The sequence below is a fragment of the Cynocephalus volans genome, chromosome 10 (assembly GCF_027409185.1).
Source record: "Cynocephalus volans isolate mCynVol1 chromosome 10, mCynVol1.pri, whole genome shotgun sequence".
NCBI lineage: Eukaryota > Metazoa > Chordata > Mammalia > Dermoptera > Cynocephalidae > Cynocephalus > Cynocephalus volans.
Genome location: NC_084469.1, coordinates 16,291,078 through 16,316,676, shown reverse-complemented (window position 1 = coordinate 16,316,676; position 25,599 = coordinate 16,291,078). Strand labels below are relative to the sequence as shown.

The following is a 25,599-nucleotide window of genomic DNA, read 5'->3' as shown; positions in this document are numbered from 1 at the left end:
TCACCCTGTATTTTCCCTGATTCCCAGCCGTGGAATCAACCACTTCTTGAGGAACCATGGTTCCTTTTATTGGAGAATGGTATTTAGAAACAGAGATTCGGATGCCAGTATGCTAATTGTTACTAGAGGGTCAGTGCTTCTAGTCCCTCTCAATGGATAGAATAGGAAATAAATGGACACTTACTCATGTAGGAACACACATGTACATGTTTTTCCGTGTATGTGTATAATATTATTTTTTAAAGAAATTGAGTCTGTACTGATAAATACAGCACCAGTCCACCTCCACAGGGCTTAGTCCAGCCTTCTTTCTTATTCTCATAATGGCTTTCTCTGATAGTGAGAAGCCTGGCTCTCATAAGCTATGATATATTTACTTGCTCAATTCTAATACACAAACCAAGTAGTTTCAGAACGGTGGACCTATACCCCTGTGAGAAACAAATTTACCACCTAGAGTATAGTGCTTTTATACAGTTCTTTTTGTCTTTAGCCTTTTAATATCACATCAAACATTTTTTCAAAGTTATTTAGGTCCTAGATTTAAGTTACATTAGTTTCTTTTTCCCCATCCCCTTTATTGTGATTATGTGAATCATTTGTAATAGCTACATTCATCTGCTGTAGTCTGCAGTTTGTCCTCCCCCATACATCCTGGTTGATTTTTTAATTTACATACATTAAAATTCAGTCTTTCTGGTATACAAATGGCATTTTGACAAATGGCATGTATCCACCACCACAGTACTATACAGAACATTCAGTCACCCCCAGAATTTCCTTGTGCTGTCCCTTCATAGTTAAACACCACCACCACCACCCCTGCCACCACCAAATGCCTGGCTACCACTGATCTATTTTCTTTTATTTTTTTAATTTTTTAATTTTTTTAAATTTTATTTTGTCGATATACATTGTGGCTGATTATTGCTCCCCATCACCAAAACCTCCCTCCCTTCTCCCTCCCCCCTCCCCCCCAACAATGTCCTTTCTGTTTGCTTGTCATATCAACTTCAAGTAATTGTGGTTGTTATATCTTCTTCCCTCCCCCCCCAGTTTTGTGTGTGTGTGTGTGTGTGTGTGTGTGTGTGTGTGAATTTATATATTAATTTTTAGCTCCCACCAATAAGTGACAACATGTGGTATTTCTCTTTCTGTGCCTGACTTGTTTCACTTAATATAATTCTCTCGAGGTCCATCCATGTTGCAAATGGCAGTATTTCATTTGTTTTTATAGCTGAGTAGTATTCCATTGTGTACATGTACCACATTTTCCGTATCCACTCATCTGATGATGGGCATTTGGGCTGGTTCCAATTCTTGGCTATTGTAAAGAGTGCTGCGATGAACACTGGGGAACAGGTATACCTTCGACTTGATGATTTCCATTCTACCACTGATCTATTTTCTAGCCTTTTAGTTTTCCATTGTCCAGAGAGTCATATAAGTAGAATCACACAATATGTAGCCTTTTACTTAGCAAAATGCAGTTGTGTGAATTGCTGAGTAGTATTCCACTTTATGGATATATACCACCGTTTATCCATTTACCCATTGAAGAACATTTGGGTTGTTTCCAGTTTAGGGTATTTATGAACCTTATAAACATTTGTATACAGATTTTTGTGTGAGTATAAGTTTTCATTCTCTAGGGATTATATGCCTAGGAGTGGGATTGTCCAGTGTCCAGGTTCCCGGGAAGTGGCCTGTAAATGCTTGAAATTTCTCAAGTGTGCTAGGAGTTCTTTATGGTGGAACCTGCTAGTTTATGCTAATAAGATGACTCAGGATGGGGGCAGGCCATGCCCAAAAGGCCAACCATGTGGTTAGAGGGTTGGGTCTCGGAGCCACGTGATATCAGCTCAGTTGAGGTCACCTCATTGCCAGTGATTCAGTGATGCCTGTGTAATGAAATTCCAATAAAAATTCTGGACACTGAAGCCTCAAGGGAGCTTTCGTGGTTGGCAGTGCTCTGTATTGTTAGGTGTCCAGGCTGTGGAGGTAACGTGTCCTGAGGGCAAGGAGGCTTCGTATTTGGGATCCTCCCAGACCTCATCCTCTGTTTGTCTTACTTTCGCTGGTTTGTATATATATTTGTATCCTTTTCTCATAATAAAGCTGTAATCATAAGTCTTTCCTGAGTTCTGTGAATTATTCTAGCACATTATCAAAGCTGAGTGGACTAGTGGGAACCCCCAAATTTGTAGCCAGGTGGCGAATAGTGTGGGTAGCCTGGGGACACCTGAACTTGTTGCTGGTGTCAGAAGTGAGGACAGTCTTAAAGAGGACCTTGCTCTTAACCTGTGAGGTTTGGTGTAACTCAGGTAGTTGGTGTCAGAACTCATGGCACTGAGGCATGAAGTAAGTATGTGATCACCTTTATAAGAGGCTGCGGAACTTCCACAAGGGGTACTATTTTGCATTTTCACCGGCAGCGTGAGAGTTTCTTTTGCATCCTGTAAACACTTCGAACTGTCGGTAGTTTTTATTTTGGCCATTTTAATAGGCATATAGTGGTATTGGTTTTGATAATATTTTGCTGAGAAGTTTTACATACATATTTATGAGAGATATTGGTTGGTATCACAGTAATGCCAACCCATAAAATGAGCCTTTTTTTTTTTCCTAGAAAAGAATGTGTAGAATTTGTGTTATTTATTCTTTAACTGTTTGGTAGAAATCACCAGTGTAACCATCTGGGGGGAAGTTTCTTCTTAAGTGTGATATTTTTGATATTTATCCTGCTTTGTGTTCTCTGAGTTTCTTGGACTTATGGTTTTATGTGTGTCATTAATGTTGGAAAACTCTTGGCCATTATTTCTTCAAATATTTCTTCTGCCCCATTATCTTTCTCTTCTCCCTTGAAGATTCCAATTATACATGTTTCACTGATACTGTCCCACACCTCTTGTATGTTTTGTTCTGGATTTTTTTTGTTTGTTTTTGTTTTTTCTTTACTTGTTTTTCTGTTGTGTTTCAGTTAGGGTAATTTCTTTTTTCTTTTTTTAACTGAAACATGATTACACATATTTGTAGGGAAGAGAGTAGATTATCAGTATTTGTGTATAATATGTGGTGGTAATTTCTGTTGACTTCTCTTTGAGTTTACTGAGTCTCTCTTCAGCCATCTAGAGTCTACTGATTAGCCAAAAGAAAGGTGTTTTTCTTTTTTCTTTTTTCTTTTTTTGGTGGCTGGCTGGTACAGGAATCGAACCCTAGACCTTGGTGTTAACAGCACTTACCTTCTTAACTAACTGAGCTAACCAGCCAGCCCATTTTTCATTTCTAATGTTTCTACTTAATTTTAGTTTCCATCTCTTTGCTGAGATCACACATATTCTTTCATGTTGTCCACCATTTTCCTTAATAAATTAACCATAAATTCTCTCTCAGTTCCAAAATGTCTTGTCATATGAGTCTGGTTCTAATAATTCCTTCATGTCTTCAGAGTATATTTTCTTGCCTTTTCTTGTGCCTTTTCATATAAAAGCAGTACAACTTGTGTAGGACAGTAGATACTGTACTTTGGTGAATAGTTTTTATGCTTGAAAACTGTCAGGCCTTTCCTGCTTCTTAAATCTTTGTTGCAGAGATTGAATTAATTGACTTAAGAGCTCTGCTTGCTTCCAGGTTCGCTATTGCTATGATTAACCTTAGTGATTTCAGGTTCCTGTGCCAGAGCAGTGTCTCTTCTGGCCCTGAGTTTACAGTTTCTCTTGTGCTCTGCCTCAGAGAGGGTCTCCTTGTTTTTGTTGCTCTCCTTTCTTTCTCACAGAAATATTTTGCTGCTATTTGAAGCTTGACTAGGGGCTGGGGAGGGGCTGGCATTTTTGGATGTAGCTGCAGGTTTAGGCACTGTATCCCTAGGGCTGGGAGTGGGGTGGGTATAGCCTTCTCAGTTTCCTTGCCCCTTCCCAGCTAGGCCAAGTGATATTCCTGCCTCTTTCCCAGGGGTAGGGTTTTTCTTCCCTACTCCCTGCCCTTGGACCCTCTGTTGCAGTCACTTCCTATCAGTACCCTAAGGGTAGCAGTACTGTGGCCGTTTTCTCCCATAGAATAACACTTTTATTCTATTATAAAGAAAGAGAAGGGAAAGGGTCTGGTGAGTTTCTTGACCCTCCCGCAAGGCTGCTGTATATGTCTCCTGGGTCTGCACCACAATGACACATAGCATTTTCCAGTCCTTCCTATGAGCAGTTGGTGGAGTTTGTAAAGAAAAAGCCTGCAAAAAAGTATGGACTCCCCCAATTTCTACGGGCCCCCAAGACTTCACACTGTATTGCCAGCCCATACTCTGCCTTCACCAGTCGTGACTTCAGTTAAACTATTTTTTCCAGTGTCTGCTTACAGCTCCCCTACCTAAACTAGTGCTGCTGTCTCCTCTCCCCCTGGAGGCACTTGCCCCTCTCTTGGTATTGGGCCAGTTGGTTACTCTGCAACCTCAGCTTTCCAGTGGGTTTGAAATAAGTCATAATTTGGAGTTAATCTGGCTCGTTTTCATTGTAAGAATGGAAGATGGAATCATTGTCCCTTTTAGCTCTATATCCCAGAGTGAAAGCTGTAAGTACTGTGATTTTTTTAAAAAATAAAGTACACATTTTGTTGACTTTAAAATATGAATGTAATTAATTTTAAAACCACAGTTCAGAAAATAACCATTTTTAATTTATCGAAAAATTTTTTTTATTTTTAAATTATAAAAGTTTGTATATAAGTTATAAGATTGTATATAAATTACAAGATTAAAGAAAGTTTGGAAAACAGAAAACTCCACATCCGTCAATATGTGGCTTCATAGTCTAGATTTATAAAAGTTTTAAAACTCTGCCTACGGAGGCTTAAGAACAAATGAAAAACGTCACTATAGTTTTGGACATAACTCATGGGCTGTTGTATTTCTAAAAACCCTCTTCTCTGGCTGGCAGCTACAGGTAGCCTTCCCTTCCACTCCTGCTCTGCAGAGCTCTTCCCAGCCAGTCCTTGCCTGAGTCCTGCAAGGCAGTTAGTGTCTCCTGATGTGCGTTTGGGAAAAGCTGTTCCTGACAGTTTTTCACATTTGTTTCCCTGGACCTAAAGCAGGATCAGAGAAATCAGATAGAACCTGTATGTGAGGGCCCCTGCTTGCACCATGAGGGCAGGGCACACCTCGTCTGGAGGTTTTGTGACTAGGGTGGCATCCTGCAGCTCAGCGCAAAAGGCATGCTAAACCCAACTGCCCAGGGAGGAGCACTTTCTTACTGAACGATACTTGACAGTTTTGGGTCTCAGAAAAGAACCTGATTTGTTTGAAATATAAGAAAGGATTTTCCATAAGGTTATTCCTGGGCCAAGCAAAAGCACAACAAAAGAGGGTTATTCACTAATTGCTGTTCAGGTGTCAGGTGGCAAACTTTAAATCAAAAAAGGAAATTATTGAACACCTTATCAATCCATTGGTTAGAGCATGGTGTTGGTAATAATATAAGGGTTCAAATCCCTGTACTGGCCAGCTGCCAAAAAAAGGGGGGTTTTTTTTTGTTTGTTTTGTTTTGTTTTTATCAATTCAGACAATCATTTCTGATGATTTGGTCACTTGGGTAATTTCTATTAAGTTCAGATGATTTTACTCTACCTAGCAGTTCACTTATATCTTGCTGTATATGCTGATGCTTCAGAAAGTGGTGTTCATTTTGAACTAAGTAATGCTATATTTTAGGGGATTTTTTCAAGTGTAAATAACACTAATCAAAGTGTTCCTTTTCCATCACTCCCTGCTTTAGCAAACCCCTTCAAATATATCATCCTTTTCAAGAACCTCACTTTTTTTCTCAATTCTTGCTTGTTTGGGTTCTGTATAAAGTCATGGTAAAGACTGAATGAATTTAGGGGTTTAGGAGTTTAAGATTATTATAAACAATCGTAAACTATGAGAAATTAATTTTAAAGGCCTTAATTGTGGGGAGGAGGATAACAGCGTGTTAACTTGGTTTGACTTGTTTTTCAGGCTTAAATCCATCCTTGAGGTGCAGGTATCTTGCTTAATTGGCTTCACTTGTGTCCCCCACGTTCTCCTCTGTCTCTTATCTTCCATTACTCTCTTAACAGCAATCCCCAGAAAGACTCTCAACCACAGTTTGGCTAATTATCTCCTTGCTTCTTTCCTTCCTTCCTCTTTGAAACTAAAAGCTAAGTGAAAGGGAACAAACTTGAGTGGTTGAATAGAGTTCTAACAATGGAATAGTTGCCGGATCTGAGGAGTCACCACTTTGCCCTTGGCAGGTTCTATTCTAGGGTACATTAGCATCCTTAGAGCCTTCCAACTCCCATTCCCCCCATTTAAACTAATGGAGTGAACATGTTGAAGTATATTTCTTCTGGGTTTTTGCGGGGTGGGGAATAAGGTATAGAGCACTTAGCAAATTTTCTTTTTTAAACATTCCTACTTAATGCTTAAGAAAATAAGATTTTTTTTTTTTTCAGTTCTGAGGGAATCTGCCCAAATTTAAGCACTAAATATCTTTCCTTTAAATAAAAAGACAAATGACTAGTGGTTTTAAATTGCTGGGTTTTATTAAGATTGGCAAAATTTCAACATACTCCTTATCTGAATGAACAGTTTTAATCAATAAAATATGAAGGATCACTTATGATTACAACTGAACTCAAAAGTGAGCTGTAGAGCAGGTTTGTAAAGTGATAAATTTACTTGGTAAGAAATGATTCACTTCATTGGCTTCACTCAATAGAGAATTCTTTGCAGACAAATGTCATGAACAAGAGAACAAAGCCTGTCTCTCACCAAAGAGCACCTGGATTAAGAGTTTACAATGATGTATCTGTGGATTATCTAATACATCAAAGTTTATTAGAGTATTTCCTTTTCAGAAACAACTACTGTCTCAGTCTGGAGTTCTCTATCCTATTTCATATCTTCTATTAGTATAATAAATAGTCTTCGAAATAGAAGATAAATGCTGCTAGAGGAAGAAATTATTTTTCAACAAAGTACGATTTTTCTGGAAAATAGTTGGAATACTGGCAGTATTATTGTTTTGAAAAAGATGCTTAAGCTATTCGCAGGTCAGAACAGAAGAGTGGGTATTTGTCCTCTAACATCACATGATTTTCAAAGGTTGAAAAAAAATGTTTTCCTAATTTATGATCCAAAGAAAAATTGTCCCAAATTAAGGTGTGAACAAAACTATACTATCCCATTTTATGGCCTTGCTTAGGTGAGAGTGCTCACTGACTGAACAAATTACATTTAAAAATTAAAATAATTTAGATCATTTTCTCACAAAGCCATAGCAAGCCTTTGTTGGGGACAGAAGTACTTGAACCACAGCAGTTTTATCTGTAAACACTGAACTTCTTTATGCATTATTTTCATCTGCCCATCGCATGTTACATTTCTTACTGGCACAGTGTTCCAATAATGGAGTGTGGTTGTCATGAAAATGCAGTGTTGACACTATACCACTATAAATGTGGTCAGAATCAGACTCAGTGTTGACATTGACATGGCTGACATTGTCTTTGGAAAAGGTGTTACTTTCAAGGAGACTCTAGTTAAATGCAAGTGATTTTAATCATATTAATTCAAGGACAGTGGATGGCACTTCTAGGTAAAGAAAAGATATATACATGTATGTTTCTACCCATCCTCTTTAGTACACCTAAATGGAATTAATAGCCCCAGTGTTTGGTTCTGTAAGGTTGCCTAACTCCAGATATCCCTTAAAAGTACACACCTAAAAGGGATCAAAGGAAACCTTTAAATTAGGGACTGACTCCCTTAGAAACTCACAGTGAATGTTCCAGGAGTTTGTAATGACTTCGGCTGGCGACTCGAAGTCTGTTTCCCTAACCAGTACTACACTTTCTTGTTTATATTTGTTTTACTATTTCCTATTCTAACAACATTTGTTTAGCAGGCAAACAAATTGATGCAGATGGTTAATGTGAGAAGGGGATACTGCCACTCTGTAAGGACTGAGTATAGACCTTTCACCACCACTAAATTACACAATGAATATAAGTACAAAACACACGATTCACTGACTATATACCTCAGCATTAACAGTTGCTATATATTGTATAGATACTTTTATATCTGTCTAATGTTTTTACAGTCACCAGATACAACATCATTAAATACAAGTTACATAAATGTGTAGATACCATTAGTTAGAGGGTTACTTATAATTGCTTACGTCAGCAAGCAGCAAATAAGGGCACAGGATTTGAACTGAAGGGAACTACTTTCTATCACCAGTGGCATTAAGTATAACACTGTATTTCACAAAGCACTGCTTTTTATCTAGTTTATAGAACCAAGAGCAGCATATATCAGACCAATAACCACTACTTTAATATGTATTATAGAATTTTAAAGGACTTACCTTACAAATGGTATCTAACTACTCCTTAAATATGTAGTTGTGAACAGATGAATAGTTGCTATTTTTTACAATATTGGTTTATGACTTGACCACACTAGACCTACTTTGCTTTATTTTCTAGAGAACTAATGGTATGAGAAATGGAGATAACACTGCTATGTCGTCAGACCTACAAAATCCAAACCCTTAAAAATGGGTTTGTCCCAGTTTTATCCAAACTTTTTTTTCCCCACTGAAAAAGCTTATCACTTGTAACTTTCTTCCTTTCGCCTTCTTGATCCTGATTAAAAACAACTATAGAAAATTTTTTAAAATTTTTTTCACTTAGCTAAGCACTTTGGACTATAATGTATGCCAATATTCTGCTGCCTCTGTTTTCTTGTTTCCTTAGATAATTTGACTTGAAACTGACACTGCATCTGACGGGTTGTTAACAAGATCTGGGCTTCAGAAAATGACAGATATCGGTGAGGTTCGTGTACAGGGCAAAGCATCAGAGTGATGAAAAGATTCTAGTGCTGTAGTTGGAGCCATGCTTACGCCCTTTCAAGTGTGTTGTCACAAGACTTGAGAAATGAAGAAATGACTTCAAAATCAAAAGAAAGCAAATGTGAAAATCTCTACGTACACCCAAATTTTAAAAAATAAAATATGTAGATTAACAATCTCATTGCCAAAGGCAAGCTATTTTTACTTATTTACTTGATATAGCTATATTGGCACCCTAATATGTTGGAGTCATTTATGTCTTTAAAGTTCAAGAATTTTAGTCCTCCATTATGGGTCTGGGGAACATAAAGTAATTGTATTATCATGTGGAAACATGATGAGGCAGTGGACATTTCTCAGCAAGAGCATTTAGTGCATCCTGACAGTATGAGCAGCTGACCACTACAGCAGGACTACTACTGTCCATTGGTATGACTAGCCCACGGCTGACTAGGGGCGGGTAACACAGAGACATTAATGATTCTCAGAGAATCAGAGGCTGCTTCACAGAATTAATCTGATAATTAGTCGATTCGCGCTCTCTAGTTGAAGATATGCTTTTAGCTTGAAACTGAGGAAATAGCAAAAAGCAGACAATTTTCAAATATAACTAAATATTGAACTGAGAAGCACATGTCCTATCTCTGCAGTCTGAAGTTGCACGTAGCAGGACTGAGACCTGGCTCTCAGCAATCTGCATTCTCCTCTGGGCTCACTTCAGGCAGGACTTTCAGCCTTCCTCATACCAACTACTGCATTCTCTTGGGGAAACGATTTTAGAGAAGTTAAAACTAGCATTTTTTTCCTTCTCTAAACCATTTATTTTATAGTAGTATAGCCTTTGCTGTCAGTGCACTAAAAATGGTGGGGCAGGGGGCAGAAAATATACAAATGTTATTTCATTTTAAATGGCATTTTGATTCTAGTATATTTGTACCTGGCATCATCTATCAGTTTTATTCCTGATGAAGGTACAGTGAAAAACTCATTATCATCACAGATTAAAACCAGCTGACAGCACTTTTCCAAGATGACAAATAAGAAAAATTCCACCAAAAGCACCATAACAGGTTATGAAACTCCCAAATAACTACAGCCCTAGGAAATATTTAATTCAAAAAATGTTCATAGTTAGTCTTTTATGTTACAGAAAAAAAAAATCAGTAAATCTTTTTGACTATAGTACCACCTCCCAAGTCTGAGAATATGACACTTTTACACTAGTGTTCTACTTTCATTGTTACCAATTAAAACCCATATGGCTTTTGGTCTTTTACCTACCCAAAAAAGGGGCAGGGGGAATGTTTCCTTCATAGTCCCCAGGATTTTGAGAGACATTTCCCAACTAAATTTAATTCTGCATTGTTTTCTGTAGATATATTAGGCACGTCAGACCAGATTTCAACACTATGTATCCTAACTGAAATAACCTGCAAGCTTCCACTAGTGACGTGAAGAGATAGTGGGGAAGGGGTCGTACGTATGTGTGGAGTCGCATTACGGGGACCAATTGTATAATTTCATTAGTGAAACTGCCGATATATATATATATATATATTTTTTTTTTTTTTCTTTTTAGATCGAAAACACTGTATTTTGAGTTTCCTAAAGATCTATTTACATTTAAGACTTGCGCTATCCATGGATTCATAGTGAAACATATGTTTTAGAAACATCTACCTTGTTTCTACTCTGATAGTGGTGTTTTTATTGGGGGAGAGCTAGCTAGCCTACTTGAAAGAAAAGTTATATTTTATAACTCCAGGGAAGATCTGGGTATGGAATATCATTTTTCTTTCTGAGCTTCCTCATCATGTTTTCACTGTATCCTTCCCAACTATTTTGCCTCCATAGCAGAGAACTTCTTAATATCCTGTTTCTCTTCCCACTTAGAATAAGTGAGGACAGGCTAGTGCCTACTTTGTGCGAATGCTCTTGAGCAGAGAAAAATGAATAAAACTTTGGATTAAACCTGAATTCGTGCCACCTCTTTGAGTAGTGGTGGCGTAAATGAGACAATCTAGAAACTCTGTTTCCCAGGGATTTGAACCGTTCATTTTCCAACCCAGAATAGACAGGAGACAAGCTTTCCATTCTGCATATCTGCTGCCCTGTTGAACCCAAATTGAAAGAAGCAGGAAACTCTCCAGCACCACTCCATTCAGGCAATGATTGAACTGATTTTTCCTCCATTATTACCTCATTAATAAGATTTGCTTTCTTTGGTGCACCAGGACCAAACATCTCAACTGATGGCAAAACCTGGGCACTGTGAGGTGTGCTTGCTTCTACTCGTGTGAGATCTAGGTAGCCTGGGTCTTCCAGCACATTGACTTGGGACCCTGGGCTCAGGCTAGTTCTATCAGTGAACGAATCCACGCGCCCATCACGGCCTAGGTCGGCTGGTGCTGAGCACTGGTGCTGAGGCCAAGGGCGTTTGCACTCTCCATGATTTTCCTTATCATCCCCACCATCTTCTTGCCCTCCTTGAAAAGAGTTCTCTGTCCAATCTGATTCCTCACTAACATTGACAGCTTTGTTCATGTCCCTCAGGAATACCACAATAACAGTGATGTTATCACTTGACCCAGCATCACGAGCTGATGCCACTAATTTGTGGGCAACCATGCTGCTGTCTCCATTATTCTCTTTCAAGTGGTCAGACACAACTTTCACTGCCTCATCAGGGTTCACGGTGTCATAGAAACCATCACAGGCCAGAATGAGGTAGTCTTCGGTCCCATCCAAAACAGTAGAGGCAGAGTCTGCATCCCCACAGATGTATGGCTTATGTTCAGCATCTCCTGTAGGAATTAGAAAGTAGGGCCATCAGAAGTCAGACTTTGGTTGACCTCGCATGCTAAGAATGTTTACGACCAATGCCATGACTCTGATCACCATTTACTGTACTGTGAACTAAATTTACTAGAAAGAATTTATAAAATAGTTTTAGATAAAATGCTTGAATTCTCTGTTAATCAGATGCTGCTTACTCTTTACTCCCAGTTAAATAATTGCCAGTCACGGGGCTTAGTAATTCCTTATCTAGCTCAGACTAGCATGAAGCTATTTAATCTTGTGTCTCCGGCTATGATTTAGACCTGGCTGAGCGTGGCAATGAGTCATGTCAGATCCGAATTTGTTGCTGTACTGAAAAATACAGTTCTCCGTAGGAGCATCTTGTTGATTTAGTAGATACGCTCTTTTACTGGTGGTACGTTTGATTTCATTGAGATTTCAGAACAAGTCCACACTGAAAAAAACAAACCAAAGCTTTGATCATTCTCCTCACTGAACAATTATTTTTTTGTTCTGTTTAGACGTCAATAAATAGTTTCATGCTGCAAGAACAGAGGAAAGTTTGCATTACAAAGAGTTTTAAAAATAAGTCTAACTCTCTCAAGCCAGGAAAAGACGTGGCTGATTCAAGGCCTCACACAAGGGACTAGAATGCAGGACTCTTGGGTCCCAATCCGCTTGGCTTTCTACTTTTTAATGCTGCTTTACCTGTAACTTTGAGAGAACAGACAAAATGTATGACCATTTTTACTTGTGTCTTCAGAGACTGGCATATTCTTCTGGCTTACTTCATATGTCTCTGATCACCCCCCTCCCCACCCCGTTGTGTTTATTGTTATTGTTCAGGACCCCACTTATTAACAACTGGAAGAACCCCTAAGGCCCCATTGGGCCTTTATTTCTCTTTCTTTTCTTGCTTATTTCATCCACTCACAGAATGACATTTGAGCTGGGCCTTAAAGCTAGGTTAGTTATCACCAGGCAGAGAAGGTCCCTTGGCTGAGGGAACAGCATCCACAAAAACAAAGGGCAATCCACAAAGGGCAACTGCTAGAGAGCACTGTGTAGTGGAGGGTAGGGTGCTTGGAGGAGAGACAGACTGTAGACCTCGGGCCCGCACTGACTAGGTTTCTGCCACCGGACTATGGAGATAATTGCTCATCTATGATGCATTTGAAACTTTCAGATCCAGAGCACTTCCACACCCATTTGTTGTTTACGTTCATTGTTTTCCTCTAGGTACTTGGAGAGATCCTAGAAAACGGGTCCTTAGCCTATTGTGTAACCAAATAGCTTATGACAACAGGATGTTCATTCACTTCTTTCCAGAAAACAAAAACACAGTACTGAGCAATAATTCCTAGAGTATCATAATTCATCATTAAATAGTAGCAAAAACAAAAAATAAACTCCAGATATTTGCAAAGTGCTTTATTATTTATACAGTATTGGCATATAGTGGTTAAGGACACCAGCACCGGAGTCAGACTGCCTTGGTCCAAGTCCTAGCTCTTCCACTTGTTACCTGTGCAACTTCCTATGTTATCTGTTGTCCACAGGTTGTTACCTATGTCCTTCCCCTGCACTGAAACTGAACTTTTTGACTAAGGGAAGATAAAAATGTAGATAAACTTACTTAAATGATCTGGCTGTATATTCATTGTTTCTGGCATCTGTTATAGGTTTTCTCCTACTCAAGAAAAGTTTCGCTCCAACATTTCACATCCGTTTAATCCTACAGTGTACCCAGAAATCTCAATAGGAACCCTATGGATATCTCTGCTCCAACCAATGTGGGTAACACGCTCTATCCAGCAGGCTGCACGATTGGATATGCAGAACAATAGATACTTTTAATTACCTGGGTTAGTATATCTGTAAGGTAAGAGACTAGTCTTTCGACCCCAAAAACGCTCAGCTTCACTCCTTCCATTCTTAAACATAGAACCCTCTTGTCTTACTCATCTCTAGGCTTTTCTTCCATTCATACATTCATTCATTATTTCCTACAGTAGTCAAAACCATCTTCCTCAGGCATGATCGAGGATTTTATCAACTTCACTTCTATACTGTGATGCCTCTCAATAGCATATTAGAGCTAATTAAAACTTCCAATCATGGGATTCAGTCCTCCACAAATCCACTTTACTAAATTTCCTCATCCCCAACTCTACCTGACTATATTATTATCATCATTATTATTTTCTGAATTCCTCCTCTAAAAATAAATGTGATCTGAGTCATACTGTTCCCCCAAATCTTGTTTTAGTGCTTCAGTTAAAAGACTGCTGCAACTGTTAGTTTGGAACAGAACATACAAAGATTTACACAGAGAAAATGCTGCCAAATTCTGGCTTTTCACCTGCTCTATGTTTGGTGTCAAATTCATGACATTTCGCTCCCAAATCTGGCAGGAGGGTGTGAATATCCAGTTCATGGTAGAAATGGCAATGTCCTTTTGTCTTCAGCCTCCTTTCCCCATATGCCCAAACATCTCGTGCCTCTGTCAACCATGGATCATAAACTTGAAGGGCTCATGGGGGAAGCAGTTGAAAAGCTTTTTCATTTTTAAAGTTTTAAGTATTATTTATTTCCTAAGAAGAGTTGAATTCTGCTCAGGAGTTCTTTTTCTTGTCCCAACTTAGTCCCCTGTTTGATTCCATGAGCTTTCCAAATCTTTCTTATATTCTTCAACTCCCTCATCCAATTAAGCTGCTGGATTTTGGTAAATGGCCTAATTTCTTACTTCATGGAAAATTAAGTTTATCAGGCTTGAATTTCCTCAATTCCTACCCTTTCAACCTCTTTTTTTTTTTTCTTTTTTAAAGTCGATAGAGATTCACGTATATCAGCTACCATTTTCTCAGAGTAAGAGCCATCTCTTTTCCTTCTCAGAGCTCACCTGTACTATTGGTCCTGTCTCCCTAGGATTCTGGCTTCTCTATTCTCTGTCATCTTCAGTTTATCCTCTATGCTCTCTTCTTTTTCCCACACAGATGCTCAACTCTAAAATATCCGCATTCTAAAAATAGAAAAAATAAAAGCAACCCTTTCCCAAACTGGCTTTTCCCTCAAGCCACCACACAATTTCCTTTCTCCCCTTCACCATCAAACTGCCCAAGAAACTGAATCCACATTTGCTCCTTTATTGTTATGCCTATTTTCCCTCACCTGATGGTTTTCTGTAACCTGATTAGTAGGTTTCCATCTACCAGTCTAAAACATTCCTCTCAAATGTCACCGATTATTTCCTATTTTAAAAATCCCATGTCTTTTCATCCCACTTCTCTCCTGACCTCTGCAGCACTTGGCACTGTTGACTCACTACTGACTCCTAGAAACCCTCTTCCCCTACCCACTTCAGCATCACTTCTTTATGTTCTTCACTGGCTCCTTCGCTTGATAATAGTGAAGCTCACAATCATTGCGTGCTGAGATTGGGCCAGGCATGCTTCTAAGTACGGTGCATGTATTATACCATTCAGTACTCACCGAAACTCCATGAGTTGGGTACTGTTATTGCCACTTTACAAAGGAGCGAATAGGCATAGAGACATTAAATTACCCAAGGCCCACAGCCTGTGAAGTGGCAGAGGCAGGATATAAATCTAGAGAGTCTGACTCCACTGTGTTATTCCACCTTACCGGGCAATGTCATCCATGCCTATAGTTTCAACTATTATATGAGAGTACTTCAAAAAGTTTGTGGAAAAGTAGAATTAAAAGATAACACGAACCTTTCCGTTAACTTTTTGAAATACCCTTGTATATGCTGAGTTTGGATATGTTGTCCTCCCAAAGTTCATGTCAGTCTGGTCCCCAATTTGGCAATGTTGGGAGTGGTGTGAGTCATGGGGGTGGATCCCTCATGAAGAAATTAGTACCCTGGGGAGGAGGGTAGTAAGTTCTCACTCAGTTTTCACAAGAGCTGGTTGTTAAAAAGGACCTGGAATCTTTCTCTCTCTCTCTCTCTCTCTTGTTTGCTTCCTGTCACCATGTGATCCGCTTGTGCCATATTCTGTACTATCACTACAAATATCTTTATAAGTAACAAACCTGATCATGTAGCCCCTCTGCTTGTTCACCTGGTAAAGTCTAGAGTATTTAATCTTGCATATAAGGCCCTTCACAATCCAGTGCCAACACTTCTAATCTCCAACCACTGTCACCCTGTTCCTATGACATACCTTGCCCTTTTAAACCACCATGTATTTACACTCCTCTGTACCTGGGTTTTCCTTCCCTAAACACGGTCATCCACATCCAACTCAAAAATCACTTGCTCTGGGCCGAGCCCGTGGCGCACGAGGGAGAGTGCGGCGCTGGGAGCGCGGCGACGCTCCCACTGCGGGTTCGGATCCTATATAGGACTGGCTGGTGCACTCACTGGCTGAGTGCCGGTCACGAAAAAGACAAAAAAAAAAAAAAATCACTTGCTCTATGAAGTCTCCCTTATTCTCTCTTAGATTATCACTTATTCAGGGACATTCTTTCCCTACCCGTTTCTCCTTGTGTTATATTTTTAGAAGCAAGAAAAGGCAAGTATCCTCTGGAAATTTGGTCTTACAAGCATTAAAGATACCCCTCAATCTTCTGACAAATACAGGTAAGATCGAGAGGAAGAAGTCTTTGGATAGAGTTGTCAAAAATAATTCCACATAGGGGTGTATTTTTGAAATGAGAAATTTCTCCTTTTTGGCCTTATTCCAGAATTCCTAATAACCCCCTCAGTCTAAGGGAAAGCCGACTCTCAGGTTTTCAGGAGGTATTTGTAGACTCTCTTAGCTCTGTTTCTCTTCGAGCCTTCTGCTGCTCATATTTGGGCCACTTCACAGCATGCCAGCACCTTCCCAAAGAGTGGGAGGAACTCAAGTCCATGGTGAAACTAAATCAGTCCTTTAGGATTTTCTTAATGTTCTGGATTTTTTTAGTAATGATAAACTAAATTTGAGGATTAGATGTGAATTCCATTCATCCATGTTATCCTTATGTCCAGTTACTTCATTTCTTTAGAGAGACAGAGATTAGGAACTGCAGTATATGTGCATACATATACATACAGACACACATAATGATTTACTCGTTTTTAAAAACCAGGAAGCGAAGCTAAGCCATGAAGCCTAAAATAATGAAGCCAAAGTCCAAAGTGAGATAAAAACAGAAACAGCTCTATTCTTTGAACTCATACCCTTGCATTTTGTCTAATCAATTCAGCTGTTTAATCTCTACATTTTAGGCAGAGTTTTGTTGACTTTACCCTTCTTTTGAAGAAATAAGTCCTAGGGAGACAAGTTCTTTGAAACCCCAGGGTTATCTGACAAATTACTATATTCTACACACAGAAAATAGTTTTTATATAAAAAGCACAATGTTTTTCCCATGGATTTATTCTCTGTAATTTATGTCATCTTAAAATGCACTGAACAATTTAAAGATATAAGCAAAATAAATACAGGTAAAATACAAAGAGAGCCTTCCATTCTCTGGAAAATACTGATTTAAGCTAAATCTGACCCAAAATGGAATGAAATGAGGATCACTGTGGTTTAAAATAGTTTGTGTACTAATGATTAAAGGCTTCCATTTTTCAAAAAAAGGATAGAAACTAGTAAGTTCTGCATTTCTTGATATGGTTCCTTTTTAATAATGAAATTTAAGTATATAAATGGGCAGTTTTAATTAAATAATTAAAAGATGCATTATGCAGTTGTTATTTTAAACAATAATAATAAGCATTCTGATAATATAAATTATCACCTCAAGTTCCCTTGTATCAAGTATAATATAAGACAATGAGCTAGAAAAGGACAGTTTAGAGAAACAAAAATTAATTTGTTTTTCCTACCAATAGCTCTGGAGACCGACAGACTTCCATTCACCCTCCAGGCACCAAACCAGACTACACAACCTCCAAGGGCCTCGATTCGCTGTTTTTCATCCTAAACAGCAATGCAATAAAAAAAGCAAATAACTAGATTCAGAACTTATTCATCTACTTTAACAATAAACAACAGATATAATACGCATCAGCTTCCTAGAAATGTTCTCTTTATTTCTCCCTTGGAAGGTGGGCATGGTTGCTGAGATAACAGTGATAATTATAATAATTAAGTGAATCCTAATTGATAACTAGGAAACTGCCTTTGTGGCAAGTGCTCTAATAGAACAGACCATGCTTACCTCTCTGTCTGGTTTGTGTGGCTTCATTAGTTCAACAGCTTGGCCCTTTCTCACAAGCATAACTTGGGAATCACCCACCCAGGCCACATGTAGCATGTTGCCTCTGATAAAAGTCACCACTCCTGTGGTCCCACATCTTAAGCTCTGAAAATAGTTTAAATAAAACCAGAGTCAGTGAAAATAAATAGACACCAAATTCTCACTGAGAAAAAATTTATAATTAATACAAACTTTTCAGTTGAGAGCTAGACTGTTAATAATACAATTTTATAAATACATAGCAGTTCTTATTTTTCAGTGCATTTTTAATGCATGTATGTATTTATGTGTACACATACACATAAATCTCCTGATCTGTGATAAGCAAGGCAGGGAGGATTATTAATGCCATTTTAAATATGGATCAGAAAACTGTGCAGGTTATGTGACTTGCCCAAGGGCTGGAACTGATTAGTACACAAAAGGGAACTGAAATTCTTTTTTTTTTTTTTTTTGGCAGCTGGCCACGATGGGGATCCAAACCCTTGATCTTGGTATTATCAATACCATGCTCTAACCAACTGAGCTTACCAGCCAGCCCTAGAACTGAAATTCTTTTTCATCCCAGTCCAGTGCTAAATCTACTATATTAATCCTTAGAGTAAAGATTTTCATGTTCTGGTCTCTCTTTTGTCACTGATCTACTGTATGTTCAGTGGGAGATATGGTTCACTTTTAACAATGGATTTTAAGTATATAAATTCCTAGCTGTACAAAATAATAAATGAAGCATCTGTTTGGTACACAAGCAATGCTCTGAATTTCTGAATATTAAGATAAGGAGCCAAGAGAATAGCATACATTCCCTAGAATACAAAGATGCTTAAACCTTTAAAAAATATCATCCCTATAATAGTTTTAGGGTCCTTTTCTTTTGGAACATTGCATAAAGAACTAACGGCCTGGAATCTCACTGCAAGAGCTACCACTGTACTTAAAGCTCTTGATCCTACTGTACTAAAATGACATCCCCATTTGACATGAGTCACCACCAAATGAGCATGACTTTCTGTTACTAAGGACCTGGCCTAAATTAGAACCAATACGTCAGGGGAGGTAAAAGGCCCCTTGTATACAAAGAGCAAAACAACTTCTCATTTTCCCTATACAGAGAAGGTTTGTTATAAATCCTCACCCACCATAAAATATCTTCCCACACAGAATGTTCAAAAAACCTCAGCCCCCTGGAACACATGATAAAGACACTTCAGGGCATATGCCCTGAGAGAACAGGAGGCAGGGCTGCATCATAACAGGAATAGCTACTTTCCTCCCAGCAGTTAGCAGCACATGGAAGCAGGAGAAGGTGAAAAGTGACTGCTGAGACAAATCTAGATTATTCAAGAGAACTATTGGCAGAACTGAGAGAGAGAAACTAGGATCGTTGACAGAACAAATGAGGTAAATGTGGTCAGAAAAAAAACCATAACATTGAGGAGACAGGAAAAGGAACAGTATAGAGGAGGAAGAGGACAAAGTGATTGTCTTTGTTTCATGTTGATGATTATGGAGGCCTTGTCTTGTCCTCAGAATGATGACAGACAGTAGCTTCAAGAGAGGCAGAGCCAAGCAGAATGCTGGCCCTCAAGGGACTGGAAAGGTCTGAGGTCAAGAGTTGTATTTTATTTTCCAGCCCCACCTCTCTATGTAGAGCCTGCTGGTTATTGTTGTTAGATTTGCATATTAACCCAAACTTGGGGGGAGAAGTTATAGAATATTTCTCTTGCTTAATACCAAATTGTTCTGAATTATTGTCATTAATTCTAAGCCCCAATTATGGATTGAATTTTGTTCCCCCAAAGTTTAATATGTTGGAAGCTTGTTCCCCACTACCACAGTATTAAGAGGGCAGGAAATCCTTTTGTGGTAGTTGAAAGGGGGAACTTTGAAGAGGTGATTGGGTTGTGAGGATTGTACTCTTGTGAATGGATTGATCCATTCTTGGAATAATGGAGTGGTTTGGTGGCTTTAAAAAGAATTAATGAGATTAGTCTCCCTCTGCTCTGCCATTTTTGCAATGTGATACCCTGCATTGCTGAAATCACCACCAAGGAAGCCCTTCACCAGATGTGTTCCCTGGACTTTGAACATCCCAGCCTCAGAAACTGTAAGCAATAAATTTAGTTTTGTTTATAACTTACCCAGTTCCATGTATTTTGTTATAAGCATAGAAACAGACTAATACACCCCACTACTGCTTTGTAACGTAATCAGAGAAATGGATTAAATGATTACCTTGATCTCTCCATGCCTATTCTGTAAGTCACAGGGCAGGAGTCTTATTTTCTATGTATCTAATTCTGTAATTAATTTTAAAAGATTAAAAATTTTCTTTCTGTTGGCCCCAGTTAAAAATCCAATATACCGTACTATAGTTAATTATGTACCAGTGCCCAGAATGATAATTGGATTTAAATGTTTTACTTTTAGATCTTAAAATAGAGCCCCTGTCATTCATTCAGAGTCAAAAACTTAGGTCTGATTAACCTCAGCAATACAGGATATGAGTTCTGACTTTTCTTCCTGTTAAGAGAAAATCAATTCAAGGATCATCTAAGGATTCACCCTCTCCAAGCAAATTTTCCCTCAAGAGATACACAGCAAAGTACTGCCTACCCATTTACAACCAAATGTATGGAAGTAATCCCAGTTTCTGTTTCTTTTTTAGACAATTGTTTTATTCACCATATCCAGATCTTGTCAGCAAGAGTCTGCTTAGAGAGATGGTCCTGGTGTGAACCTGGCAGTCAATGGTGAATAAAAGAAAGATAAAAATCACCTGCCAAATCCATCAGTGATTACAGAAATGAATCCAGAAAATTACAGCTTGAGAGTTTTTATATGGTACCCCTCATTGTACCCACTAAAACTATTCCTGAAGAGGGAATTAGAACTACAACAGAATCCAACTACCGGTCAAGAATACAGTCTGGATAATGTCTGCCCAGAAAGAGAAAATCCAAAATAGTCCTTTAACCACATGGGACAAGTTGAACTCAGCTAGTGCATTCATAGCTGGAATTTATGAGGAAGTGGCATACCTCCCTGGCTGCTTTCTGCACAAACCGCTCGTCAGTGACTCGGAAGGCCCGGCACAGGGCCTCGGCAGGATCGTGGGGGAACATCTCCTGGCGTACTAAATTAACATGTAGGTGAATGGAGGCATAAATGGCAGCATCCACTCCCCCGTGGCCATCAAACACTGCAAAGTAAGCTTGTTCTTCCTGGTCCTGTCAATAGAAACAGAACAGTTAAGGAGTTGGGTTTAGCATGATTCAAGTGAACCAATCCCCTGGAAACACTGTTGCCCATCCTCCTCCTCCTCCACTGCATTTATCATTCAGATAATAAGACCCAATGTTTCTCTCTTCTAAGATGCCTGATCAACTGCTGAAATACCTGCAATATTAGAGCATCTGTGTTTACACACCAGAACACTGGAGCACATCATGCCCAATTAGCTCAAGCTAAAGTGCCCTCTCTGTGTGTGAAAGTTGTTGTCTTGTACCATGGAAACCACCCACATACATTTGCTTCAAATTTGCTGTTACAAGTTGGGGAAAGGGGGAGGAAAGAGAAGATATGAGGAGGCATTGAGCAAAAGCTGTTCTGGACTGAGTACGTTTTTAAAAATCCAAGTATTTTAATAGTAAAATTAGAACCTGAGTACCATAGGAAATAATTGGCCTTCCAGCACAAGGCCAGTTATGTTCAGGTTGTTTAAAATACGTAGAGATATGAAAAGCATACACATACTTCTAAACTTTATTACCTCCTTCATAAATCATTCATTCATGGTCACATTGGATTCTCACCATAAATAGCACTGTCTCTAAACTAGTTAACCATTCTTGAACCACATCAGATGCCCAAATGCTCTGTGTGGCTGACACTTTGCCTTGCCCCGTGACCCAAGATTTAGCTTCACATTTCTTTGCAAAGGCAACTGCCAAGGGAGGGCCTTCCAACCCTGTGCTTTGTTTTGAGGAAGGAAGCCTAATCATAAGATTACATTTCAACCATTAGATATTTTGCTTTTTTATCTTCAACTCAAGTGGTTAAATCTCAGATCTATCTCACTTAGGAGATCTGTGATTCACTGAACTCTTAGTGAATCCTGAGCTCTCTTTAGGCAACAGTATGTAATGATTTTCATTTGCAAGTCTTTTTACTTAGGCTCTAGGAGCTTTAGAAGAGTCTAGTCCCAACATTGATTCTTGAGCAAATCATATAATTTTCTCACACTTGTTTGCTCATCTGTTAAATAGGGATGAGTTGCCATCTCCTGGGAATTTGGAGGACTACTAAAACAATAGGTAGATAGGGTATATTGCATTTAAAAAAGTATCAAATACAGTTGTCCCTTGAACAACATGGGTTTGAACTGCACAGGTCCACTTATACATGGGCTTTTTTCAACAGATATATTACAAAATTTTTGGTTTACAATTAAGTAGTCTACCTAACAGCTATAAGTAGGCTATTAGTAGTTAAATAGTTTAACTACTATTTAAGTACTAGTTAAGTAGTTAAGTTTTGGGGGAGTCAAAAGTGTCTCTAACCCCCACATTGTTCCAGGGTCAGCTGTATAAATGCCCATAGAGTAATGATAACACCCAAATATTTTGAAATCTATATTTAATACAGATATTACAGCTAGTTCATTTTGCAATTTAAGCAACACCATCTATAATGCCTTTGAAGACTGACTGATTAAACAGAACTGTCTAGAAATAATCCTGACATGGAGAATTCCTAGCTCTACTTTCAGAAGTACTTAATTTTAAAAAACTCAATGTAGCATCAGAAGAAATAAAAGGGAGCCAAGTGGATTTCTTTAAAAAGATAGTATAACTTCTTTTTAAAAGAAAACAAAAAAAAAATTTACTGATGTTTTCCCTATTGATGTATGATAATTTAGATTAATAAAGAAATGTAAAGAAGGAAATAAATATCACCTATAATCCTGCCATCCATAGAAACCAGTCTTTTTTCGGTACATATATATTTTGTAAATAAAATTAGGATTATACTATACATAAAATTTTATATTCTACTTTTTGTCATTTGTCATAGCATTAGCATTTCTCCATGTCATTAAGTATTATGCAGACATTATTTTAAATGGCTTATAATATATATTTTATGAGCCTATCACAGTTATCATTCCCTCTAATGATTTAGATCATTTCCAGTTTTTTTATTATTATGAATAATGTATAAAACATTTATGTCAAACAAAACATACATGTAAGACTTTTCTGCATTTCTATTTCCTTATAATGAAGAATTAAAAGTGAAATTACCAGATCAAAGGGTGTGATTCTATTTCAGTATAGCAAGGTGCTCTTTTCTGAGTTAGGCCTTTGGGCTGATTTTGAAATTAGAAGGCAAATAAAAACCAACCAGGTTAACAAACAGCAATAATGCCCTCAAATCTGAGTATAATCTTCAAATGGGTGTAGTGACATAGGATTGTTTATCACACAAGAGCCTTTTGGTTACGTTTGCATGGGCATGGTACTGGAAACAAAGATAAGCTAATCTATCCTTATAAGCACCAATTACCAACCCACCATCACTGCTGATTAGACCTTGACAGTCAGCTAAAATTTAAATTTAGCAGCTAAATGAAGGAAATATTGTGCTTTGTGTAAATTACTACATTGTAATTTTTAAGTTATGGACTTGAGTGAAGAAAAGAGGCAAGTGACAGGCAAAAGAAACAAACCTACCTCTGTTTGCATTAACATAATACATTTAATAGAAAAAGAAAAGGAAGATAAAAAGAAACGGTTATTAAGCTGACAAGGCTCATATGGATCTAATTTGTCAGTCACAGAGATTCATGAAATGCAATTCCAACTACTTTCCTATCTCAGAGAGCAAGATTTTAAAAAGAAAATCACTTGATACCGGAAAACTGTCTCAGCCTTAAATTCATTCTTTTGTTTGTGTTTTGTGTTGCTTCAGCAACACAGTAATGTGGGAACTTAATAAACACCATTTAATCATACTATAGAAATAGTTTCCTTTAAAACAGCCTTATTAACATATAATAGTTTTCTTTTTTGCTTATGATTATAGAATAGCTCTGGAAGGTTACACAAGAAACCGGTAACCCCTTGCCTTCGTGGAGGGAAATTGAGTACCTAGTAGACAAGGATCAGAGATTTTTATTTTCCCAATTTTGGACCATATGAATGTATTACCTGTTCAAAATAACATAAATAGTTCTTTTTCTGTTGTCTAATGCAAGCGAATTTGTGCTGCTTTGCATTTAGTCCTACTATAACCTATCAGAGATACTATTCGAAAATATATTAGAAGTTCTTCTTTTCTAATAGGACTATGAAGGTGTTTTTTAATCCCTTTTTTAAAATTTCACTGACTCTGCAGAAGTGCCCTTTACCTCTAGGTTGAAGAGCATATTAAAGTCAGGAATGCAGACATGTTTGTCCTCCATTTTCCTGCGCATGTTTTTGATGGCATGGATTGATGTCTCATAATAAAGCTGAGGTCTCCTGCGGAGGGGGAAGTCTTTCACCCAGCTGCAGCAAATCTCGTGCAGTTTGCTGAAGACAGAACGGGCCAATTTCACTGTCTCAATCTCTGTGAAAGAAACACAGAAACCCCCAATGAAGAGCCTGGAAAACTGTTTTTCACTTGCCGGCTTGGTAAAGACAGAAGTAGGTCACCTTAGTCAAGCTCCTCCTCAGTAGAAGAAACTCATCCTTCTCCATAAAAATGAAATGCTCCTTCTGAAGAGAGAAAATGACAGCCTATCTAGGAGAAAATCATTGCCCAGCAGCTGCCACTAAGATAACCTATGTCATGAGGGGAAAACCTCTGGCCAGGACTGGACCTATTCCTAGGATTCAGTTCTTCCAGCCCAGAGAAGTGCTCTGGCTCCCGCTCTTGTTTGGAGCAGCAGTTCCTCTTTGGTTGGTTATTATGGTTATCACTTGGAGAGCCAAGCCTCCTATGCTTAGAACATTGACTGAAATACGAATGGTGGTTATCCAGCTAACTGGAATATGAAAGGCCTATGAGAAGAGATATCTTACAAACTACAGGAATAAGAGTTTACCTTGATTACCATTTGTCTTTGTCCCTCTCTTCCTGACCTCTTCCTTCACAACCAGTTCCCTAACTTTTCTCTCTACTATAAATGATCATCATTTGAAACTGAATTATATATTTTTGCTATTTGATATATTTGTTTATTATGGTTTTAAGAAACAGGTTTAATAATTCAGCCAGTCAGTTAACAAATGAGCTAAAAGTCTTATATTTTCTCTTTCCTTAGAAAGGACAGAAAAAGGGAGATAGCAGTCAGAGGAGCATTACTGATAGGATTCTTCACCCTAGGTCTACTACTTCACCTTGTCTACTACCTGACCTATTGAGTACAGTAGACTAGTTGACTTCTAACTCAGACGTGTATTCCTGAGTAGATAGACAGATGTGTAAACCTTTTAAACAACAATGAATTGTACTGAAGAAATCTTATCTCCCATCATTTAACCCTCCTTTCAAGTTGCAGCTATTGAAATAACCAAGGGGAGATTAGGTTTTCTCAGGTCAGTATTTTACAGGTTCCTCCTACATGTCAGGTTAAAAAAAAAAAGCAAAAATTCTTTTTACTTCACTGAAATCAGATATAGCTTGACAGCCTGAGAAAATATGTACCAGATGGGCAATGGCTGCA

General features: G+C 38.3%; 2 protein-coding genes across 2 annotated transcripts in view; one reads left to right on the top strand and one right to left on the bottom strand.

Moving 5' to 3' along the window:
* The window catches only part of TRIM37 (tripartite motif containing 37), a 121,226-nt gene extending 112,220 nt beyond the window's left edge, over positions 1–9,006 (top strand). Inside the window, exon 25 of the mRNA XM_063108987.1 lies at positions 8,773–9,006. Coding sequence (XP_062965057.1) covers positions 8,773–8,776 — 4 coding nt within the window. The 3' untranslated portion in view covers positions 8,777–9,006. The remainder of the gene's footprint in view (positions 1–8,772) is intronic.
* A 1,610-nt stretch (positions 9,007–10,616) lies between these two features.
* The window catches only part of PPM1E (protein phosphatase, Mg2+/Mn2+ dependent 1E), a 181,593-nt gene continuing 166,610 nt past the window's right edge, over positions 10,617–25,599 (bottom strand). The window contains exons 3-7 of the mRNA XM_063108989.1: positions 24,301–24,500; positions 20,930–21,118; positions 17,850–17,993; positions 17,515–17,608; positions 10,617–11,674 (exon numbers count right to left, since the gene is read on the bottom strand). Coding sequence (XP_062965059.1) covers positions 10,617–11,674; positions 17,515–17,608; positions 17,850–17,993; positions 20,930–21,118; positions 24,301–24,500 — 1,685 coding nt within the window. The remainder of the gene's footprint in view (positions 11,675–17,514; positions 17,609–17,849; positions 17,994–20,929; positions 21,119–24,300; positions 24,501–25,599) is intronic.